The sequence below is a fragment of the Sorex araneus genome, chromosome 1, assembly GCF_027595985.1.
Source record: "Sorex araneus isolate mSorAra2 chromosome 1, mSorAra2.pri, whole genome shotgun sequence".
In the NCBI taxonomy this organism is placed as follows: domain Eukaryota; kingdom Metazoa; phylum Chordata; class Mammalia; order Eulipotyphla; family Soricidae; genus Sorex; species Sorex araneus.
This window is the reverse complement of record NC_073302.1, coordinates 401,722,942-401,747,477: the sequence shown is the minus strand read 5'-3', so window position 1 is coordinate 401,747,477 and position 24,536 is coordinate 401,722,942. Positions and strand designations below refer to the sequence as shown.

General features: G+C 37.3%; 1 protein-coding gene across 5 annotated transcripts in view; it reads left to right on the top strand.

Moving 5' to 3' along the window:
• The window catches only part of PHTF2 (putative homeodomain transcription factor 2), a 111,736-nt gene that overhangs the window by 53,753 nt on the left and 33,447 nt on the right, over positions 1–24,536 (top strand). For all 5 annotated transcript variants that reach the window (XM_055141105.1, XM_055141111.1, XM_055141088.1 and 2 more), the window contains exons 3-8: positions 1,552–1,608; positions 7,646–7,715; positions 8,255–8,413; positions 12,371–12,536; positions 13,899–14,063; positions 24,131–24,323. In XM_055141105.1, the coding sequence (XP_054997080.1) occupies positions 1,552–1,608; positions 7,646–7,715; positions 8,255–8,413; positions 12,371–12,536; positions 13,899–14,063; positions 24,131–24,323 (810 nt within the window). The remainder of the gene's footprint in view (positions 1–1,551; positions 1,609–7,645; positions 7,716–8,254; positions 8,414–12,370; positions 12,537–13,898; positions 14,064–24,130; positions 24,324–24,536) is intronic.

The window sequence follows — 24,536 nt, the reverse complement described above, 5'->3', positions numbered from 1 at the left end:
GAGAAGATAACAAAATGAAGATATTTATATCTTATGGCTTTGGTCTTAGCTGTTGAAATAGTTGACTAGATGTACATGAGAAGGGCTAAAAGGGAAGTTAATTAGAATTGACCTTCTCCTGTGGCAGACCTGATTTCAGACATAAAGAATGAATTTTTCAGAGGCAATGATTGATTGTCAAGGACTAGGTGAAAATAGTTTACTGTAGGTGAGTTTTTGTTGAATAATTGTACACCAGAAGCTTGCTTTGTTCAGGGCTTCCTTGGGAGACATAATAAGAGTGATGATGAAATGGCTTACCGTAGCCAGACACCAGAGCGTGCACAGAACTGCTGCACATCAGTGCTGGCTGCACATCAGATGTCAGTCAGGATTTTGTCATCTGATGATTGAAACAATGTTTTTCCCTTAGTGAACTGAATCATCACTTAGTGGAGAATGTTATTGAAAATTTGTAGAACTACTCATACAATTACTTCTAAGTCTATCAGCAAGCCATTTTTGAAATATGAATTCCTTAGTTCCACTGAGGATAAAGTAGTTTGCTAAACCCCAAGTAGTGGGGGCTTTGTGGGGACAAAAGGGAACAGTTAGGAAAGAAGTAGCTGAGATTTGAAAGTAGAAAAAACATACCATTTTTTTCTTAACTGAAAGACATTGGATTTAAAATATCATACTTTGAGTAAATGTTGTGCTGAACTTCCTTCAGTTGTTTGTCTCACATTAACTTTTCTGTCACAAATGTTACTTGACCTTGGGGCTTAATTTATATAGAAGAACTACCAAAAAGAGTTTTTACATGACTTAAGTCTTCCAAGGATTTGTGTGTGAGAGGTAAAGTAGAAACTTCGGATCATTTGTTTGGTTTTTACTTTGTTTTTATTGGGCTGTTTGGCTTTTGGTTAGCAGAACTAAAACTTCTTGGCTCATTACTTTTATTCTTGAGAAAATGTTTTCTTCATCAGTCTGTATTTCACTTCATTTTTTCTCTACCATTAACAGCAAGATTGATACACCCTTGCTCTCTCGAACACACACACACACACACACACACACACACACACACACACACACACGTTTCTTTCAGGGGGAGTGATTGATTCCTGCTCCAGGTGTTCTGATCTTGCAGTTCTCTTGAAGATTTCAGTATGAAATGAAGTGAGGCTTTAGGATAGAAAGTGTCTTTGCTTTTACTTTATTTCCTGTTATCACCCTGTTTTCATAATATTTCTGATGTACTGCACACATCCCAGTTAACAAACACAAAAAATTTTAAAACACAGATTGTTGGGTGCCAACCATATTTTTGACTCAGTTAATTGGGTAAGAATTAATCTTGTAACATTCCCAGTTGAAGCTAATACTGCTGGTGCTGTAACCATACTTGTCAGAATAACTAATACAGTATTAATCATAGAAATCTGAGACATAGCTAAATCTAATCTGTGCTAAATGTATACCCTGAGTTACTTGTAATTGAAGCAGAATTATACCTGTTGGAGGGGTGCCAACAATAATTGTTCAATATAGATTGTCTTTTTTTTTTTTCAGATAGGGGCATATGATCAACAAATATGGGAAAAATCTGTTGAACAAAGAGAAATCAAGGTAATAAGTTTTATTTTACTTTGTACATTATGAAATACAGTTCTAACAATTGGTTTTAAGAACACATTACTTAATGTCTTTTCACATACATTTAAGGTATAAATTATGATTACAGATCCAAACTCTTACAGAGGTAAGCTCTATTTTGATGACACAGTCATATTTTTACTTGTGATAATTTATATTTTGGTTCTTAGAAAATTTTGTCTTAAAATTTCATTTCTACTGATTATTTTCTGTCAGCTCTTTTCCCCTTTCACTTGTCACCTTATACTTCTAGTTTTCTTTTCCTCCCTTTTGATGCTGTCATTGTTCTGTACAGTTTATTAAATTGGTAAGTGTTTCAGGTTTCTGCCTGCCTGGTTGAACTTGTGGACATGCTGTTGTGCTTAATTGAAATCGCTTTTTGGTGCTACTAACAGAATGATGTGGACGCACATAAAATTGAAAAAAAAAGTTGCTCTTTTTAAAATATTTAGGAAAGTAAAGGATTAAGATGTTTTTCTTAGGTACTTTCTACTTAAACATGAAATCACTTTTTGTACTGATAAGATAATCTCAAAGGTTACTTCTCTAGCATGAAAATCCTTTTAAACTAAATTTGTTCTGTTTTTCAGCAGTCTATCTTTTTTGGTAGTAAGATTCATATTTTTTATTTGCATAGATGATACTAATCAGTGTGTTCCTGCACGAGCTAAATTTAATCTGAGCCCCGAGAGTGTTACTTTAGTTGCTTGACATTTTCTGTTTTGCACAGAAAGGTTTACATTAGGATAACAATCAATGTCTATGTAAAATTGCTTCAGATCTATCAACAGAATCTGTCAGTGCTAAGATAACTATAAGAAACAACAAAAAGTCTTTGCCATTTGTCAGTTCTGATCTTTGAACTAATTTCAAGAAGAATTAAAACAAAGTTGTAGTAAACACCTACTGTGTGTTAGTTATAGGATTAAATTATGCAACTAAAAAGATGAAATAACAATAATTTTTAAAATGAGATCCATATAAGTAAATTCCGTTGAGATTAATTCCATATAGAAAGGCATATGTTTGTCACTATGAGAAGGTGGGTCAGGCAGCCCTTGGGAATTTAGGGAAGAGATCATAAAGGAAATGACTCATGAGCTGAGTTTGACAGACATTGAGTAGAATGAGGAAAACATTCCAGACAAAATGAAGAGCTTATGAAAATATACTGAAACAGAGAAGGAACATGACTGATAACGTGACTGATTCAGGACTCTTCGAGGAGTTTCATTCAAAATAGTTTGGATGGAAGGGAATCGGGACAGGAAAATGGAAGGCCTTGAGGAGTTTAAGAACAAAAAGTCTAAGAACACGAGACGAGACTTAGTATGAAAACCATGGTGAACATATTATATCATTAAATTAAAATTTTAATAACTCCTTACAGCCAGTTTTAAGTATAATGGGAAATATTAGAAGAGCGAATAGAGTATTCTGTTTTAGGACTATCAAATTGATACTTAGGAAAGTGATGTTGGAATCTTTAGTATATCAAGTATTATATGTATATATGTGTACAAGTATTACCTGTTATACACATTATGTAGGCACATCTCTAGTATTGAATGGCTTTCTAGTGAATGATGAGGGAATGAACAGTGGAACATTGGGAAGCATCGATTTTTAATGGATAGGCAAGGCATGTAAATGAAAGAGGAATGAGAAATTGAAAAATCCATGAAACAGAGCTAATAGGTAATCTCTGGAGAGAGTATCATGAGTATCATGAATAGTCAAATAAATTAAAAAGTTATAAGTTTAGTAAGACATCTAAAAAAATCTTTGGTCTTTGACAGTTTTTAACTTGTTGGACGTAGCTTATACTATGGGTTGGCACAGTGAATTTTTTTTTTGAAATTTAAAAAGCAATATACACAAACATTTTCTTAAGTTTGGAAACTGCTTATCACAAAATACTTCATTACTTCTATAATTATGTTGCTTTTCAAAGAATTATGCCTAAGAACAGTTTAGAGTAGGAGAGATTTGTATTATCAACTCTGTACACTGACAGTATATGTTAAAGGAGGAGTATGACTTAGAACTCATTTCAAAAGAGAATACTTTAAATGACAATGCTGACTAATATTAAAATTTATTGTTACTGTGGGTTAAAAGGGTCAGCTTATTGACTGACTTCAAGTATTTTCTATTCTTTCTTACATAACATACATTGTAGTGGAGATAAATACTCTTTCATATATCAGATTAGGGGGAGTAGGAAGACAGGAGGTGATACATGGGTTGTAGGTGAGGGCACTTTGCTGGTGGTGAGGTAAGGTAATTGTACAGAAAGACCAAAAATTCTAAACATAGTCACTGTCACTGTCATCCCATTGCTCATCAATTTGCTCCAACAGGCACCAGTAACGTCTCCATTGTGAGACTTGTTACTGTTTTTGGCATATCAAAAACGCCACAGGTAGCTTGCCAGGCTCTGCCATGAGGGCAGGATACTCTTGATAGATCACTGGGCTCTCCGAAACAGGTAGAGGAATCGAACCCAGGTCAGCTGCGTACAACTGACCTACCCGTTGTGTTATTGCTCCAGCCCCTAAACATAGAAACTAAGTAAAAAAAATTTAAGTCATCTGTAGTATAACTTAATTAAGGAAGCAAGAGAAACACATAACTAATTTGTTGCTATTCGTAGCTGGTTTAAAGAAAGATAATACTGCACTCATTGCCTAGAAAATACTGTATAAAATGTTTTGAGTTCATCCTTTCCATATGTCAAAGCAGTGAGAAATCAGAGAAAACATGGAAGTTTATGTCTTGGGATTGTTTACTTTTTAATTAAAGGCCCATGGTTAGTATTGCTAGAGAATAAAATCTCTTATAAGTTGTAGGTTTTTTCTTTAAACAATTTAGAAATCATAAGTAAAAGCGTTCATTTTCTCATCAGCCAGTAAAATACAAAAGTAAGTGTAGAGTTTTCCTGTTTGGAAACTAATTTTAGTTTCAAAACCTTCAATAAAAATAACTGTGCTATTTAGAGTCACTATAAGAAAAATAGGATGGTAGGAATTGAAACAGGATTTCCGGAAAGTGAAACTAATAGCTACATTCTTTGATGTAGCCTAAATATTATAGTAGTTTCATCCATGGAAAATCTGGGTAACCGAAGAGAGATTCTTACTAAAATTAAACTGACCTTTTTAACTCAGTAGTTCAACATTATCTGTATAATTAGAGATTTCTTTTTTAAATTCAGAACTTAATGCTATTTGCTTCATTACATTTTAGGAATATACTATAGTAGTTTAAGTATTTCAATAAGAATATATTGTTTGAATTCTTTTTTGTTTTTTTCTTTTTGGGTCACACCCAGAGATGCACAGGGGATACTCCTGTTTCTACACTCAGGAATTACTCCCGGTGGTGCTAGGGGGACCATATGGGATGGTGGGAATTGAACTGGGGTCAGCCTCATGCAAGGCAAATGCCCTACTCGCTGTGCTATTGCTCCAGCCCCTCTTGTTTGAATTCTTAATGAAAAATTTAGGTGTGCAACAGTAAATTAAGCTTCAGATTAACATGCAACATTTACAATATATTATTTTTAAGTTTCTACAAAAGAATGTGTAGTATAAAAGAAGCAAATTAAAATACATATTGTTTCAAGCACTAGTAAAGGTAAAATCTATGTATTTCATACTGAGTTAAATAATTCTCTATTAAACTACATGTCTGTACTATTACCATTGCCTTTATGGTTTGCAGATGAGGATGATTATAGTCTGTCATTATAGCAAAATGAGAAATTGAGTATAGAATTAGTCAGTTTTCACATTTGCAGTAGTTCTAAAAAGTCAACATGAATGCCGAATTAGTGACCTCTGGGGGAAATACAGAGTTAATTAAGTTCCTACAAGCCTCTGATCACAATACTTTCATCAACCAGTTAATAAATAACCTTTTCTTATGTGTGCTTCTGCTGAAATTTTTCGTATTTAATATGTATTGTGATTCATCTACATTGAATTCTTCACCAACAGCACTTAATTCATGCCTGAAAATGTGTATGTAGCAGATACTTTCTCAATAAGACACCACACTCTACTTAATCTAACGAACACCAGACAATATTTCAACAGAGTTTGTGTTGACCATTAAAAATGCAAAAAAGACATACCAAATGGACTGCAAATAATACATTTTTTAAATAGTAACAAAGCTAAAACAAAAAGTCATGGTTGCTTTGTTTGACCTCACATGGGAATGTTCACTTTGGTAGCTCATGTTTTTTTTTCCACTTACACCAGTGAAAATACAACAAACACTTGGAGGTGCAAGAGAGTATTTTTAGAGAGTAGATGAATTTGCAAATACAGAATTCATGAATATGAGAATTGACTGTTTATAAAATTTTTATCACAGTATCTTCAACCCTGACTTTCTCTTTTGTTTTTATGTCTTTGGGTAGTTTGTAATTTTAGATATACAGGCTAAAAAAAAGTTCAGAAATTTTGATTTTAGGGTGCAGGTTTTTTTTTTTTTTTTTTTTGGCTTTTTGGATCACACCCGGCGATGCACAGGGGTTACTCCTGGCTCTGCACTCAGAAATTACCCCTGGCAGTGCTCAGGGAACCATATGGGATGCTGGGAATAGAACGTGGGTCGGCCGCATGCAAGGCAAACGCCCTCCCCGCTGTGCTATCGCTCCAGCCCCCCCAGGGTGCAGTTTTGGTTATCATATCTGTTACTTATTTATTTTTAGTTTTGGTTCCACACCTGCAGTATTCAGGGCTTAGTCCTGGCTCTGTGTTCAGGGATCACTTTTGGAGGTGCTCAGGGAACCCTGTCGTATGCCAGAGACAAAACCCAGTCTGACACATGGAAGGCAGACACCTTACCAACTGTACTACCTCCCTGATCCTATCATCTGTTATTTTTGAGTTGTAATGCTGTCCCTTTTGTTTTAGAATGCAGTAATACTTAATCAAATTTTTGCTTTAGAGGGCAGCTAATACTTGGGTTAGTACCAAAGTATTTACTGCTTAGTGTCATGACTAATTGAATTTAAATGATCAAAATACTGTAATATTTCTTACCACTTACATTCTGAGAAGTTTAACCTAAGCTTTTCCAATTCTTAATATTGTACTATTAAGAGGTTTTTGAGGAGGTGCAGGGTGGAATACTCAGGGGCTACTCCAGTCATATCCTAGGTGGTCACTTCAGATATCCTCAGAGAGACCCATGCAGTGCACAGGAACGAAACCTGGCTTTCAGCTTGTAAAAGTGCTCCAGCTCATTGAGCTGTTCCCTCAGTCCACCTCTACTCTCTGTGTCGCATATATAACTGTCACACCTTCTGTGAACTGATGGTAAGACACAGTCATGTTAAGCAATTTCAAATTTAATACAAGTCATATTTCCTACTTTCCCCTCCTCTTCCCAAGCATGACATCAGTTAGATGGCTTTGTGGCCTGGTCAGCGGTGGGCATGTAAATGTAAATATATTTGCACCTCTGAGATCAGCATCATCCTCTCTGGGTCTCAGCTGATACCACCCTTATGTAGTGACCTCTGAGCAGTCTGGGTCCTTTTCTGTTCTTAGCTCTATCATCCTTCGCTTTCTGCAGCAGTGCCCCCGGCATCAGAGCTAAAGGATCTCTCAGTTATTGCTCCCTCTGTCAGCCTCAACATTCTTCAATACCCGTCTGGGATCTACAAAGTCTCCTGGACTGTCTCAGACTGTGCATCCAAATAAATTGGTAGCCGTCGTCTTTGTTTAGGAATTTTACATTTAGTAATAAGTGGACTAACATGCTATTTATATTCTTTAATTTTTCATTTTGCTGAAGTAATACTATTTATTATAATTATAGTCACATGCCATTTGTAACAATATATAATGTGTTGTATTTTTGTGTAATAAGATTTTTATAAGAACTGAAACCTTCAGAAGTTAATTTTCCTATCTGAATTCAAATATCTACATATTTAAATATAAGAAATATCTATATATTATATTCTCACAGTACTTTTAACATATTATAGGGGTTAAGGAATAAACCAAAGAAAACAGCACATGTGAAACCAGATCTCATAGATGTTGATCTTGTAAGAGGTAAGTCTTAAATAAATAAATAAATGCGCAGTGCAAATAGATGTTAACTTGAAGAAATAAGATTCAAAATGGGTTAAATATATATAAATAGAAATAAAAGTAATGTGAGGGTGAATGAAGGTATGAGTTGTATTAAAAAAAAAAGAATGGAAAGAATGGAAGCATTTAAATACCATTGGCTTATCTTTTTTCTCACTAAGGATTATGCCAAGAAATGAATCTAAAAGAAAAGCAACTCATGTTTACTTAACAAAGTATAAGTCTTGGTAATAAAATTTTTAGTGATAATTTTTCTTAACTAAAGCTGACATTTGGACATTGTCTAATATAGATAAAAGATTGGGAGACCTACTGCTATTATAAAATTGAAATAGGTATTTCACGGTGACTGAGTTAATTATGCCACAAGTTAATATGGTACCATGAAGAATGTATTTACTTACGCAAGTTAGATAAAATTATACATGCTTAAGTTGGAACTATTTCTCTAAGGAATTAAAGAATAATAAAGCACTGTCATTTTATTTTACCTTTTTCAGGGTCTGCATTTGCTAAGGCAAAACCTGAAAGTCCTTGGACTTCACTGACTAGAAAGGGAATTGTTCGAGTGGTATTTTTTCCATTTTTCTTCCGGTGGTGGTTACAAGTAACATCAACAGTCATCTTTTTCTGGCTTCTTGTCCTTTATCTTCTTCAAGGTATAATTAATGGAAGTGCATTTTGCTTTTAACTTTCAGAATGTTCCATTTTTGGTGTTCTTAAGGCTTTTTGTAAAAAGTGAACTGGTATTGAGCATAAAGTACCCATTTATTGTAATAGTTTACCTTTCAAAAGCATAACAGTTTTGGGATAGAAAATGTTTATAAAGTAGAATCATTATTTGCCAATATGATTTTTTTAATGGATTTTAGGTGTAGCTCAAAATAATAATTGAAAAAATATATTTAAAAAATTAGAAAGTCTTTTCAAAATTCAATCCCAAATGCATGAACACATCTGTTTTTGTTTTTTGTTTTTAATCATCAAACTTAGATATGTTCTTATTCTTGAGTTAGATGTGGTTAACCTCTGTGATCTGAGACTATCTTCTGTTGAAATTCATGAACTATTTGAAATACTTTTCACACATTCATGTGTAATTCTCACAACAGTCCAGCGAAGTGTTGATATTATTATTGTCTTGTAGGTGTAGAATATGAAGTATGTGAGGGTCCAGAGTGACACAGCCACCACATTCAGGTCTAAGAAGTCTGACTACATAACCACACATTGAACAATTCAGTTACACAGTTTCTCAGCATAGCAGCCTGCTAGTGCTCACTACTTGCAACATTAATCACTGCAACATGTAAAACACTAGGCATTTGGGGGTAAACAAAGAAGCATTCATTCCATCTCTTCACAGAGCAGTGGTCTTCATTTGGCTAATACCCTTTCAATATTTCTAATATCTTCTTAAAAGTATAACTAATCCTGAGAGTTAGCTAGGGTGTTTTATCAGTTAACTAAATGATGCTTCTTTTTTCCCCCCTCTCTTCTCTAAATACTACTATCTTTTAGGTAATGAAAATACAATGGAAGTTTCACTTCAATAAGGTTGCTTCTTTTAAGCCACAGTTAACCTTACTTACATAAAAGGGAGTGAATATGAAGATTTTGTGATTGTTATTAATATATTTGTCCTTCTAATGTATTAATATATTTGTCCTTCTAATGAAAGAAATGATACATGATTATTGCAGAAAATTTGGAAAATGGTTGGGGAAAACTAAAAACTATAACCCTGCCTTTCACTTTCCTTATAAAATTTCTTATACAGTAGATTATTTTATCCAGGATTACCATTTCTGTTGCCTTATGGTAAGTATAAGAACACATAATTTTTTTTTTTTTGGTCACATCTGGCGATACCCAAGGGTTACTCTGGCTCTGCACTCAGGACTTACTCCTAGCAATGCTCAGGGAACCATATGGATACCTGGGATTTGAACCCAGGGCAGCCATGTGCAAGGCAAATGCCCAACCCGTTGTCCTATGGCTCTGTTCCTACATAGAATTTTTAATTGCTGAAAAATATCTTATCCTATCCAAGTATCCTATCCAGTGATACGCCAGAGTACAAGTCCTGTGTGCACTAGATTCTGTGTGTGAATCCTGGCACCACATCATCCCTGAGTACTATAGGGTGTCCCTGTCCACTGCTGAACCAAAGCCACACTGCTTCGCACGCCTAAGCACTGAATTACCAGGCCATGTAATTCAGCACTGTTGAGCCAAAGTGTGGGACACCCTGTAGTACTCGGGGATAATGTGGTGCCAGGATTCACAGACAAAACCTAGTACACACAGGACTTGTACTCTAGTGTTTTCAGATTGTTCTCTGGTTTTATGAAATTTCTCTTAAATTGTCAATTATCTTCTTATGACAGATTTCTAAGATACCTAAAAGTAATTGTGATTAATTTTCCAAGAATTTTTATGTCCACCTTATATTACTTTCAAGATTCTGATCCTTCTTGTTGTTAAACAATGCCATCACATGATAGTTCCTCTAAATACATTTATCACCTATTTTCTGATTAGTTACCATAATCTTTATCAAATTAGGGTTTTTTTGTTGTTGTTGTTATCAAAAGGAATCAAGAGAGCACATATGCTGCCCATGCCCATGTGCTGCTTGTGCCCACGTGGCCGAGCACATTTGTCACCCAAGCACATGTGTCACCCGCATCTCTCCACTTGTGTCGCTCACTTTCTCTCTCTCCTTCCCCTTCCTAAAAACCTCCAAATAAAATGTTTTACTTACAAAGAAAAAATCAAGAGAGCGTAATCTGAGTATATTTATCTTCTAAATGCTTTCTAATTTACTTACTGATTTTAAAGTGATCAGAATTTGCATATATTTATTAAAATAAAAATAAGTGAGAATAACTGGTTTTTAAACTTTTAAAATTTTTAATTTTTAAACTTTTTAAACATTTGTTGTTTTCTAGTATTTGAAGGAAATACATTTTTTAATTTGGGGATGAGTGGCATCACACCTGGGGGTGTGCAGGGCTTACCTAGCTCTGCGCTTTGGGATCATTCCTGGTACACTTGGTGAACCATACATGGTACCCAGGATTGAACCTGGGTCGACCACCACATAGAAGGCAAGCACACAACCCACTGTACTATCTCTCCAGACCAAAGGCAAATAAATACATTTCTAATCTAGCTAATTTACTTGTTTAAAAACTGAGTCAGGCACTCCTAGCCCCTGCTTCAAGCATTGCTGGATCTAGAAGCTTAGATATTGTCTTCACTTTTTATGCTTTTCTGATTCTCAGCTCAGCAGGTGACTGGTTCCCAAAAGCTAAGGAGAGTTTGTCCAGAAAATTTAAGAGATGCTCAGCAGGGATTGGAAAGATAGCTTCAGGACCAGGAGCACATGAAGGAAGATACTTTGCATATGCAATACTTTGCATATGCAATAACCTGAGTTCATTCCCCAGTACCATCAGCAATGCTGCCTAGCCTGGCCCTAGCATTAATGGTTTATTAATTGACCATCCAGTATCTCCGATTGTTCGAGCGTGAATTCACTGGGAGTGGCCCTTAGACCTCCTGAGTACTGCTTAGAAGACACTGATATGTTTCAGGAGCACCATAAAAGCAAATTTCTACTTTATTTGTCCTATGTAAAAACAGAGCTCTTTTTTTTTTTTTCCTTTTGGGTCATACTCAGCAACGCTCAGGGGTTACTCCTGGGTCTGCACTCAGGAACTATTCCTAGTGGTGCTTGGGGGACCATATGGGATGCCAGGGATCAGTTCTAGGTTGGCGGCATGAAAGGCAAATGTCCTACCCACTGTACTACTTCTCTGGCCCCCAAAACAGTTCTGTTAAAAAGATAGGTTTGGGTATTACTTTAGTCAATTTGGGGGCCAGGGATAAGGCTTAAGTGGTAAGTTGTATGTATGAGACCATGTTTTTGGTTCCTGGCCTGCATGGTACTTTTTTTTTTTTTAAGAATGCTTTTTTAAAAACACCAAAAATTTGTTAAAAAATTTTTGATTGAAATTCTGTGATTCACCGTACTATTAAAGTTTTCTCTTGCACATAATTTCAATATTTTAACCATTACCAGTATACCTATATCCCTTCCCCAAGGACCCCCAAATCCCTCCCTTTAAATTCACACTCCTCCCCTTCTACACACACACACACACACACACACACACACACACACACACACACACACACACACACACACACACACTGTTATGTAGATCAGTTCTGCCATTGACTGACTTCTTGTTGCTACCTGCAATTATCTTCAAGTTTCACATATGCAAGATTATTCTGTGTCTATCCCTTCCTTTCTGACTGGTTTCTAGTGATTTTTAAAATTGGGATCTTACCCGGAATGCCTTTAGATTCTATGCATCGCCTTTTTATTGTGTTAATATCTTTACTGTAAGGTTGTTTTTTATTTATTCCAAGAATTTATTACTGAATTGTCTGGTTAAATCCTGCTTGAAGTTACATTTTAAACTCATTAAATAAAAAAAAAAACTTTTGTCAAGAAGCAATGTAAGAACAATTTTTAAAACTTTGAGCAAGTGATTTCAGATCCATAGTTAATTAAATGTATTTTCTTTCCCTTTCTGTAGTTGCCGCAATAGTATTATTCTATTCTGCTTCAAGTCCACATAGCATACCTCTGACTGAAGTGATCGAGCCAATATGGCTTATGCTGCTCCTGGGAACTGTACACTGCCAGATTGTGTCAACAAGAACACCCAAGCCGCCTCTAAGTACAGGGGGTAAAAGAAGAAGGTACTGTCTAATTAAAAGTGATCTTTTTGTAGATTTCTTTAGTTTGAACCTAGACTTGTTCTCACTTGAATGAAATATTATCTGGTAAAGTTATTTTTTCAATTAAAGCAATGAGTTTCAGACTTGGCTACCTTTTTTTGGTTGTTGTTGGCTATTTTTTCTTTATGGCCACATGTGGCAATGCTCAGGGTTTACTCCTGGCTTTATGCTCAGGGTCACTCCTGGCATAACTTGGGATCAGATGTGGTGCTGGGATGGAATCAAACCCAGGTCAACCATGTGCAAGGCCATCTCACTACTATTGCTCTAACCCATCAAATGATCTGTCCCGTACTTACTTCAAGACATTTTGGTTTTTGATTTTTTTTTATTTTGGGGGAGGTTCGGAGGCACAGATGACTTTGCTCAAGACTTACTCCTCTCTCTGAGCTCAGGGATTGCTCCTGGCAGGGCTCAGGGACCTTAAGGGTTACTGGGGATCAAACCTCGGTTAACTGCATACAAGGCAAGTACCCTACTTGCTGTATTATCTTTCCAGCCCTTGTTTCAAGCTATTTTGAGAGCCTATATCTGTTTTCATTTATTTTTTTACATGGTTTTCAAGGAGTGGGCACACCCAGTTATGCTCAGTTGAAGTTTACTCCTGGCTCTTTGCTCAGGGAACATTCCTCATGGTGCTGGGGATTGAATCAAGATCATCTGAGTGCACAGCAGTTGCCTTACCCACTTTACTGTCTCTCCGGTTCTGCTGGATTTTGTTCTTTTGGGGCTAGATCTGGAGGTGGTCAGGGCTTACTTATGACTTTGCATCTAGGGATCATTTCTGGTAGGAACTGGGGGACCATATGGGGTGCCAGGGATTGAACTTGACCAGCCACATGCAAAGCAAGCACCCTACACACTATCCAGCTCTCTAGAGTTATGTTTTAAGGATCTTTTGGAGCAGTTTCCTTTTTGTTATCATTATTGAGATTTAAGACCATTTTATTTTGAAAGAAAATATCTACATTATATAAATACCATTACTGATCAGCTAGATTGCAATTCTGTGATCTGAATTTGTTTCTTTCTTTATCTGTAGATAAGTGGTGTTCAAATAGGGAAGAAATGCTTTCGTAATATCTGCTTGATATGAGTTTCGCAAGTTTATGTCCACTGACCTGTTAGTATCAACAAGGAAGAATATCATAATACTGAGAGAAATTGGTCTTGAATATGCACCTCAGTATTTTCAGTTAAATAATCTGAATTTTCTCTACTTATTAAAAGTTCTTGAGTTTCCATTTACCAAACTTTTAAGCATATTAACAAGAAAATGGTTGTTAAATTTTTAAGCTTCTTTTCTGATCTCTTCTGATGAAGGAAATTAAGAAAAGCAGCACATTTGGAAGTACATAGAGAAGGAGACGGTTCGAGTACCACAGATAACACGCAGGAGGGAGCAGTTCAGAGCCACGGGACCAGCTCCACTTACAGTGTTGGTGCTGTCTTCAGAGACCTCTGGCATGCTGCTTTCTTCTTCTCAGGGTTTGTATTTCTTCAGGTTTTCGAGTAGGTATAGAAGTACTCTTTCCTTTTCTGACACTTCAGTCCCAGTCATAAGTACTGATAGCTTTAAATACGGTAGCCCCACTGTGGATTTTGTTTTGATAAATTATAATGCTATAGATTATGGAAAAAGAGAGACTAGAGCATCTACTCGAGGATATATCATCTTGAGAATGAATGTATACCATTGAAGTGTATTTCTGATTTCTTGATTTTGGTTGCTTTCATGATTTCTCATGATTTCTCAAGTACTAATCCTTTTAAACTTTTTTATCCACATGCACTACTGGTCAAAATGATATGTGAATTGTATGATACTTTTTTTTAAAATTCCTGTCTCAGTTATAAAGTTATCTGAAACAAAACATTTATGCATTATTACTATTTCAAAGTGTAAAAAACTTCTGCCAGGGGGCGACCAGGGGAGAGCCCTAGCAGCACTCCCCGTTGGCTGCCCCGGGTGCTCAGGGGGTCTGTCCTGGGCCATGGGGCAGACAGAGGAGGAAATGAGGGCCAAGCAGGTTGCTTGATCAGTTGCCATTTATTTCACTCCTGTCTCTCTCCCTGCTTCTCTCCCGGCTCTCAATCTCTCCCCTAACCCACTCTTATAGCCTAGTTAAATCCCCTCCAGCATGATTGGTTGGGTTGTGGTCACAATCAACAGGGTTAAAGTTCTTTTTCCTGAGGGGATGCTGCTTCTGGGACAGGTTCTCTTTCAATAGGATGACCCACCCAAGGGCGAATCCCATGAGTGTGCTTCTCCTCTCCTCATCCAGCAAACATAAGCATTCATAAGTTCAGAGATGGGATATGGCACATAACTATTTTGGCCACTTGTTAACTCCTCTTTTAATATAGCTGTTTCATTAATTCCTGATTAAGCTCTTACAATAAAGTTTATCACACAGTTTACAGTTAAGCAGTTATATTGTGGACACATTATTTTTTTAAAATTTTGTATTAGTGAATCACTGTGAGGTACAGTTACAGATTTAAAGTTTTGTGCTTGCATTTCAGTCATATAATGATTGAGTATCTATCCCTCCACCGGTGCCCATTCTCCACTACCAATGATCACAGTATCCCCCCAACCCCTCACCCCATCTCTCCCACCCCACCCTGCCTCTGTGGCAGTGCATTCCCTTTTTTTCTCTCTCTCCTTTTGGGTGTTGTGCAATAGAGGTATTGAGTAGCCATCATGTTCAGTCTATAGTTTACTTTTGTCACGCATCTCCCAGTGCCAGAGGCCCTCCAAATACCCTTGGTGTTTCCTTCTCTATCTGAGCTGCCCTTTCTCCCAGCTTGTGAGGCCAGCTTCCAAGCCATGGAGCAAACTTCCTGGTACTTATCTCTACTATTCTTGCTTGTTAGTCTCCCATTCTGTTACTTTATATTACATAGATGAGTGCAATCTTTCTATGTCTGCCCCTCTCTTTCTGACTCATTTCACTTAGCATGATACTTTACATGTTGATCCGCTTATATGCAAATTTCGTAACTTCATCTTTTCTAACAGCTGCATAGTATTCCATTGTGTAGATGTACCAAAGTTTCTTTAACCAGTCATCTGTTCTTGGGCACTCGGGTTCTTTCCAGATTCTGGCTATTGTAAACTGTGCTGCAATGAACATACAAGTGCATATATAATTTCGACTATACTTTTTTGCATCTCCGGGATATATTCCCAGAATTGGTATTGCTGGATCAAATGGGAGTTCAATTTCTAATTTTTTGAGAATCGCCCATACTGATTTCTGAAAGGGCTGAACCAGTCGGCATTTCCACCATCAGTGAAGGAGGGTCCCTTCCTCCCCATATCCACACCCAATACTGGTTGCTTTTGTTCTTTTCAATGTGTGCCAGTCTCTGTGGTGTGAGGTGATATCTCATAGTTGTGTTGATCTGCATCTCCCTGATAATTAGTGATGAAGAGCATTTTTTCATGTGCCTTTTTTGCTGTTTGGATTTCTTCTTTGAGAAAGTTTCTGTTAATTTCATTGCCACATTTTCTGTTGGGGTTGGATGTTTTCTTCTTGTAGAGCTCAACCAGTGCCTTATATACCCTTGGTATCAACCCTTTATCTGATGGATATTGGGTGAATATCCTTTCCCATTCTGTAGATTGTCTTTGTAATCTGGTCACTGTTTTTTTTGAGGTGCAGAAGCTTCTTAGTTTAAGATAGTCCCATTTGTTTATCTCTGTTTCTACTTGCTTGGTCAGTAGAGTGTCATCTTTAAAGATACCTTTAGCTTCAATGTTGTGGAGGGTTTTGCTGACCTTGTATTCAATGTCCCTTATGGATTCTGGTCTAATGTTGAGGTCTTTTATCCATTTTGATTTGACTTTTGTACATGGTATTAGGTAGAGGTCTGAGCCCATATTTTTTTGTATGTAGCTGTCCACTTTTGCCAGTACTTTTGTTAAAGAGGCTTTCCTTGCTCCACTACACATATCTTGCTCCCTTATCAAAGATTAGATGATCATATATTTGAGGGTGTGTGTAAGGATATTCAACCCTGTTCCATTGGTCTGCGGCTCTACCTTTGTTCGAGTATCATGCTGTTTTAATTATTACAGCTTTGAAGTAGAGTTTGAGGTTGGGGAAAGTGATGCCTCCCATCTTTTTTTTCCCCAAGAATTGCTTTAGCTATTCATGGAAGTTTGTTGTTCCATATGAATTTCAGGAGTGTTTGATCCATTTCCTTGAAGAATTTCATGTATATCCTTATAGGGATCGCATTGAATCTGTATGATGCTTTGGGGAGTATTGCCATTTTGACAACGTTAATTCTCCCAATCCATGAACAGGGGATATGTTTCCATTTCTTCATGTCCTCTTTTATTTCATGAAGTAGCGTTTTATATAGTTTTCTTTGCACAGGTCCTTTACCTTCTTAGTTAAGCTGATTCCAAGGTACTTGATTTTCTGAAGCATGATTGTGAATGGGATTGCTTTTTTTCATGTCACCTTCTTTTTCTTTATTTGCATATAAGAAAGCCATAGACTTTTGAGTATTGATTTTTATAGCCTGAAACTTTACTATAAAGGTCTATTGTTTCTAGGAGTTTCTTGGTAGAGGCTTTAGAGTTCTCTAAATAAAGTATCATATCATCTGCAAATAGTGAGAGCTTGATTTCTTCTTTCCTATCTGGATGCTCTTAATATCTTTTTCTTGCCTAACCACTATTGCAAGTACTTTCCAGTACTATGTTGAACAGAAGTGGTGAGAGTCGGCATGTAGACACATTTTTAACTTTGGAAATTTTTCCAAAATATTAGTCATTTGTGGCAACATGACTTAATTCCTGTACTTTCCAATCCATAATCTTCCTCCAGGGATTATGATTAATTTTGTTTTGTTTTTAAATTGTGCTGTATTGTGTCCTGTCTTTCTCATTTTGTTAGTCTTAAAAAATAGCTCTGCTTTCTAACAGCATGATACAACAGTATAGTCACTGAAAGCTAGTTCCTTAAACATTTCTCCAGACTCTCTGATATGCAGTTAAAATAAAGTACAGTGGGTAAGTTTTGCTTTGGGGAATCAAAAAATTTTATCAAAAAATTTAAAACTAAATATTTTATTGTTTGCTTGTTTAAAACTGATGTTGTATAGTTTTTAGAACCTCTGCAAATTATGCATTTGGTTCTACCATATTTCCCAATATGTCATTTTCCCAATAAGTCAAATAAATCAAAACTTTAAATTTTTCATCATTCGAACCATGGTGTGATTTTTTATTACATTGATATTTTAGTGGCTAAATTGATCTAGATTATTTTATTCCCTTTCATTATGACAACTATACCATTCACTATTTTCAACTGTCTCATTTTTGAGAATGTTAGCCAGAATATGTATGATACTGTTTCATGGAGAATCAACAGTTTTTTGATGTATTTGTTGTTAAGGGTTTTGGGATGGTGCTCAGGGGCTACTTCTGGCTCTGTGCTCAGGGTCCATGTGGTGTTGGGGATTGAACCAGGGTTCAGTATCAACTGACATTTAGAATTGGTTTTGGTGATAATTTAAAAACTGTTCTTCTGTTAAGGTATCTGAACATAACTGATAAATAAATAAATGCATAACTACACAAACATCTGAGTTTTAGGGGCTAGAGCCATAGTACAGAAGATATTGCATTTGCCTTGCATGTGGCTGACCTGGGTTTGATCCCTGCATCCCATCTGGTCCCCCGAGCATCACCAGGAGTAACCCCTGAGCATTGCTGGTTGTGGCCCAAAAGCAAGCAAACAAAGCATAAAAAAAAACAAATATCTGAACTTTGTTTGGTATCTTTAGTTTTGTGGATTACTAGAATAGAATTTACTGGTTTTATATTCTGTAATTGTAAATTGGAAGCCTCACCCCTTTATAGAAAGTGAAGCAATTTATTATAGAGACATATGGACAGGTGTGGGGGTGACCTCCAAGTTTTGAAGCACATTCATCCTCAAAATTTTCAAAATAAAACTATTTTTAAAACAAGGCTTATAAGAAATAAATATTTCTCACTTAAAATACCAGGACTTAAAAAAAATCAGGGCTTAATTAAAGAAATCTGAAAAAATTGTTTTGTTTTTTTAAATTTTAATGAAGCAAAATAGTTTTGTGAGGTGGGGAGAGAGAAATGTGTTCAAGAGAGAGCAGTCTTTTCCAAGTAGAAAAAGGCTGAAAAAACTTTTTTTAATTAAATATTAAGGCACCATGATTTACATAGTTATTCATAGAGTTTTAGACATACAGTGTTCCAACACCAATCTCACTACCTGTATCAGCTTCCCTCCACCAGCGTCTAGGTTCCCCTAGGTTCCCTCCCACCTCCCAGCCTCCTTCCTTGACAAATTTTTAAGTTTGGTTATTGTAATTTGGGTTTCATGTTTATGATATTGTTGGCTTTCTAGTACATATATATGTATATACATACACATTATATATCTATATGTATATAATATGTACATATGTTATATACTATATATACATATATATGCCACCAATGTGCTCAATCTTTTGAAATATCACTTTAAAATACAGAAATTATCTTTCCTAAAGGCTTTGAATACTAATTTTACTGAATTATTTAATTAATAAATTGATATAGGAAAAATTACTTCTTGATTGTAATGTCTTCAGCATAAAGATTATCTCAGAATTCAGCTAGATGATGTTTTTCTTCCACACTTTCGAGATTCATTTAGCCATCGCAGAATCACTGAAATACACTTTTTGAGTGGAGAAAATGATTTGATTTAGTAAATTAGGGGTAGATACCAGAATAAAAGTAGGTCACATGTTAAATTGTATGTCTAACTGACCTACCTAAATATTTATGATCCACTTAGCCTCTGTATTTATTAGAACACTGAAATGAAAGTTAAGGATTTAATAAATATTTTCATCATACAATGGAATACAGTAGTATACAGTCCCGTATTTTTGGTGCAGATATTAAAGTGCAAGTTTTGGTGACTGTGATTGAAATGGTTCAGTCATTTAAAGTATATATTCTTGAAGCTGTGCTCTGTCTTATGCAGCCAATAATGACCATTTTGATGTTACTATACCACCAATTAAAACTTTGCCACAACTAGGTAACTCACTAACTTTCTAGAATAAATACATTTTAGAGTTAGACTGCCCAAAAGATTGCAATTACTATAAGTAGAACTGGTGTGGTTGATGTGCACCTCTCAAATTTACATGTTATTGAGGACACTTAGAGGAATAAAATGAACTAATTTTTTTTTTTTTTTTTTTGCTTTTTGGGGTCACACACAGCATTGCACAGGGGTTACTCCTGGCTCATGCACTCAGGAATTACTCCTGGTGGTGCTCGGGGGACCATATGGGATGCTGGAAATGGAATCGAACCCAGGTCGGCCACATGCAAGGCAAACGCCCTACCCACTGTAATATCACTCCAGCCCCTACAATGAACTAAAATTTTTGAAGGGATATGTTAGTAATGTAATCAAGATGCATGTAGTTGTAGACATCAGTGATGGTAATACAGTCATGTCTTTTTTTCATCTGGACTTTTGAGCATTCTCTTTAGCCTCTGATCATTCTCAATCGGTTTTCTTTTCTTTTTTTTTTTTTTATTGAACTACCATGAGATAGAGCATTACAAAGCAGTTCATTATTAGGTTTCAGTCAGTCATACAATATTCCAACACACATCCTTTCAGCAGTGTAATTTCTCAGTTGTGTTGTTTTACTCCTCTTTGAGCCACACCTGGCTCTCTGCTCAGAGATACTCCTAGAAAGGTCAGGGGATGATATGTGGTGCCAAGGATTAAACCCAGGTTGAATGCACACAGGTACCTTTCCTCCTGTACTATTGCTCTGACCCTTATCCTTAATTTTTAACCTCATGAAAATGAGAGCACACTAGAAATTTCAAACTATTCTAGAATAAGTGTTATTTGCTGCTGTTAACTGATACTCCTCTTCCCCAAAACTTTGATGTTCTTTAATAAAGGAAGCTCTTCAGTTGGATGAATTCGTTTATCTACTTCTGAATGGACTGGAGTGATAGCACAGCGGATAGGGTGTTTGCACTTGACCGACCCAGGTTCAGTTCCTCCGCCTCTCTCGGAGAGCCCGGCAAGCTACCGACAGTTTCCTGCCTGCACAGCAGAGCCTGGCAAGCTATCCGTGGTATATTCCATATGCCAGAAACAGTAACAAGTCTCACAATGGAGACATTACTGGTGCCCTCTTGAGCAAATCGATGAACAATGGGACTACAGTGCTACTTCTGAATAGTTTTCAGAGCTCCAGCAGAGACTTTTCTCCTGCCTCCATCTCTTACCCCATGGTAGTAAAGAGTACCATGAGTGTTCTTGATTAACTTACTAGGTTTTTAACATAGAGACATACTAGCTTTTACACTGGATACAGCGGAGTTGAGATTTTGTAAACTCTCTTAAATGTAGGGCCTTAAAAGTTGGGCTGGAGAGTACCTCAACTGGCTGAAGTGTATGCCTTGAAGCAGGGGGCCCGGCTTCAGTCCCTGGCATTGCACGCCTCTTGCCTCACTGCCCACCCCTTGCTCCCCAGCACCTCTAGGAGTGACTCCTGAGCATTAATCACCCCTGGGTTTACTGAAAACACAATGCAACAACAACAACAACAAAAATGCTTTTTAATTGAAGTTTCTTGCTTTTTCTTTTTGTGATTGTTGGTGTTTTTGGTTTAGAGGCCACACCCAGCTGTGGTCAGGGTTTATTCTAGACTCCTCACTTAGGGATCATTCCTGGCAGGCTTGGGGAACCATATGGAATGCCCTACCTGCTGTACTGTGGCTCCAGCTCCTTGACTAAAGCTCCTGATGGGATAAATAATGATGACTCGAGTTACTACTACGAAGCATGCCAACTGGTGGCTTTTCCCTAACTCCATCATTTATTTTACACATATTACTTCACATTCTAAAAGGAAAACCTTTACCTCATTTACACAGTTCATTACTTTCCTTATTTATTTTGATTATATTACTATTACTTAAATTGGAACTCCTTTTGCCTATTTTGAATTGCCCCTATTACTTCTTCTCCTCCACCCCAGCCTCCCTCTCTTACCCGATGTTGGAGATTGAATCCAAGTCTCATGTGGAAAGTACTTCAGTTCCCACATGTGCTTTCTCTTCTTCAATCCAAATCAGCCATTTCTGCAAAGAGTAGTATATAGTAATCAAGACCTGAATGCTAGGTGTTCTTATTGCTGTTAGGGTGTTGCCACCATGGGGTCTCCCAAGTGAATAGAGCTCTGCTTATATTTATTTCTATTTCTGTATTATCTAGAGAGATTGTAAATTGCAGTGTGTAGTTGCAGTTATAGGGGTAATTCAAATATCACACCAGAGCTCATTTGATCTTTTCTTCTTTCTCCATCCTTTTATTGAAATGCCACTTTCTCACTGTCTTCACTAAACTGATTCCATTCATCCTCTGTATGAAGCCCACCTCCCGTTGCTACTGGGCTGCACCTTATGCCCTGCCCTATCTTTGAATGGTCCCTGTGCTTGGCTGTAAGCTGGCTGCCCTTCCTTTCCCCCAGTGCAAGTGTCTCAGTTTGTGTATTGAGCTATTTTGTCGATTTATTTTGCTTTTTTGGGAAGGGGATCACACCCAGCAATGCTCCATGGTTACTCCTGGCTCTGCACTCATTATTACTCCTGCCGGTGCTTGGAGGACCATATGGGATGCTGGGAATCAAACCCACCTAGTTGGCCGCAGGCAAGGCAAATGCCCTACCCACTGTGCTATTGCTCCAGCCCTATTTTGTCAATTTTTAATCACTGTATAACATTCTGTATTCATTGCCTTTTGTTGTTTGGGCTTGTTTGGTGGTTTATCTGTATGTCTTTCATGCAACATCAGATAAGGACTGCAGTTTAGTCACTTATCATTCCTGTGTTCTGCTGTTATATGCCCAATGAGGAGATAGCTGGGAGAGAAGACACACAGGTTAGAGGGAGGCAAAGATAAGGAAGGAAGGAAGCAGGAGATAGCTGAAAGGTATCATGGAGTGGGCACTTCCTCTTGCCCTTGCTCTAGTGCCATTCCCTTTAGGAAATTCCTTAAAGTAGCAATTACTACAATTCAGAACATTTTTCCCCACCCCCCTTTTGCCCTTTTTGGGAAATCTGTGTCCACTGCTCTTTAGGATACTGGTTCAGTCTGCAAGTTTTCCATAGCTTTTGCTACTTGGACCTCCCAGGTCTGTGTTTTGAATGGCCAGCTAATCTCTCTCAGGGTATTCCTGGGCATCTCAGTCAGAATGTCTATCTCTTTTCCCAATTTATCTTATTCTCTTGCATATCCAGTCAGATTAGTGTTTCTGTCAACTTCTCAGTTTTCTGTCATCCCCTTTTTTCTTATTCTCTTTTTGCCCACTGTATTTTCCATAACCTTTATAATTTTTTTCCAATGCATTATTGTCTCTGAGTTCCTGACATTTTCATGATATCAGATAACTTCATTTCCCATGGTCTTTTCCCTTATCTCTATGTTGCAGAGTATCTAAGGGTGGGTTAAAGGGAACAAATAACGGCTGGTATTCCTATCACATTGTTTCTCAGGCAGAAAAGTTCACTAGTTTTCCTGCACCTTTATTTTTCATTTTTACCCATCCTTTACTACAATTCATTCCCTTCTCTCCCTGACACTCCGACTCCCACCCCCGGTGCCAAAAACTCAAACTCAGGGCTTCATTGCAATGCATGTAAGACAAATGCTCATCCACTGAGCTATATTCTAAACCCCTAAATACTTTGGAGGATTTTTTTGTTTGTTTGTTTTTTGGGTCACACCCAGCGATGCACAGGGCTGACTCCTGTCTCTGCACTCAGGAATTACCCCTGGCGGTGCTCAGGGGACCATATGGGATGCTGGGATTAGAACCAGGTCAGCAGCTTGCAGGGCAAACGCCCTACCTGCTGTGCTATCGCTCCAGCCCCTGGAGGATTTTTTTTATTCCCAGCCACTCCCAGTGCTTGAGAGGACCATGGATGGTACCAGGAATTGAATCTAGAACTCTTGCATGTAAAGCTTGTGCTCAAGCTCTTTGGGCCATCTCCCTGGCACTACTCTTAAGTGATTTTAGTTCTATTATTTTATTATCTTTTTGGACTTTTTTTCCCCCTGCATGTAAAAGGGTCAAAAGATTGGGCCTGTGTTCCGAATGACATGAAAGCTTTAGAGCTTTGAGAGTATATGAAAGGTATGGTCTGTCTTCTGTTCTGTTCAATGTGCTTGAGGAAAGTGTTCAGTCCAAACAAACTCCTTTTGTAGTTGTGTGTGTGTGTGTGTGTATGTGTGTGTGTGTGTGTGTGTGTCATACCCTGCAGTGCACAGAGGCTACTCCCAGAACATGACTTGGGGGGTCACTCACATGTTAGGGAGAGTAAAAATTAGAGTGACCATTAAAATTCTGAGAAATAGCTATAGGATTTAATTATTAGCAACAATTAGCATCATTTCCTTCAGTAACTCTGCCAAAATAGGTGTATGTAACATACTTCTGTATGTATTTCTTTTTAGATCCAAGAAAGCAAAGAATTCGATTGACAAATCCACTGAGACCGACAATGGTTATGTATCCCTTGACGGAAAAAAGACTGTTAAAAGCAGTGAGGATGGAGTGCAAAATCACGAACCTCAGTGTGAGACTCTTCGGCCAGAAGAGGCAGCCTGGAACACAGGAGCTATGAGGAACATCTCCAACAAAGCACATGTTGGTTTTGTTGCTGTTGCTTCTTGTGTTTGGTTGGGGCTGGGGGGGAGGAGGGAGCACACTCAGTAGTACTCAGGAGTCACTCCTTGTTCCTGGGGGGAAGGCACATGGTGCTGAAGAATAAACCTGCTCCTCCCTCGTGCTAGCATGTGCTTACCCTAACTTCTGAGCTTTTTCTAGCCTTAAGTGTGACCTTTAAACTAGTTTTTCTAT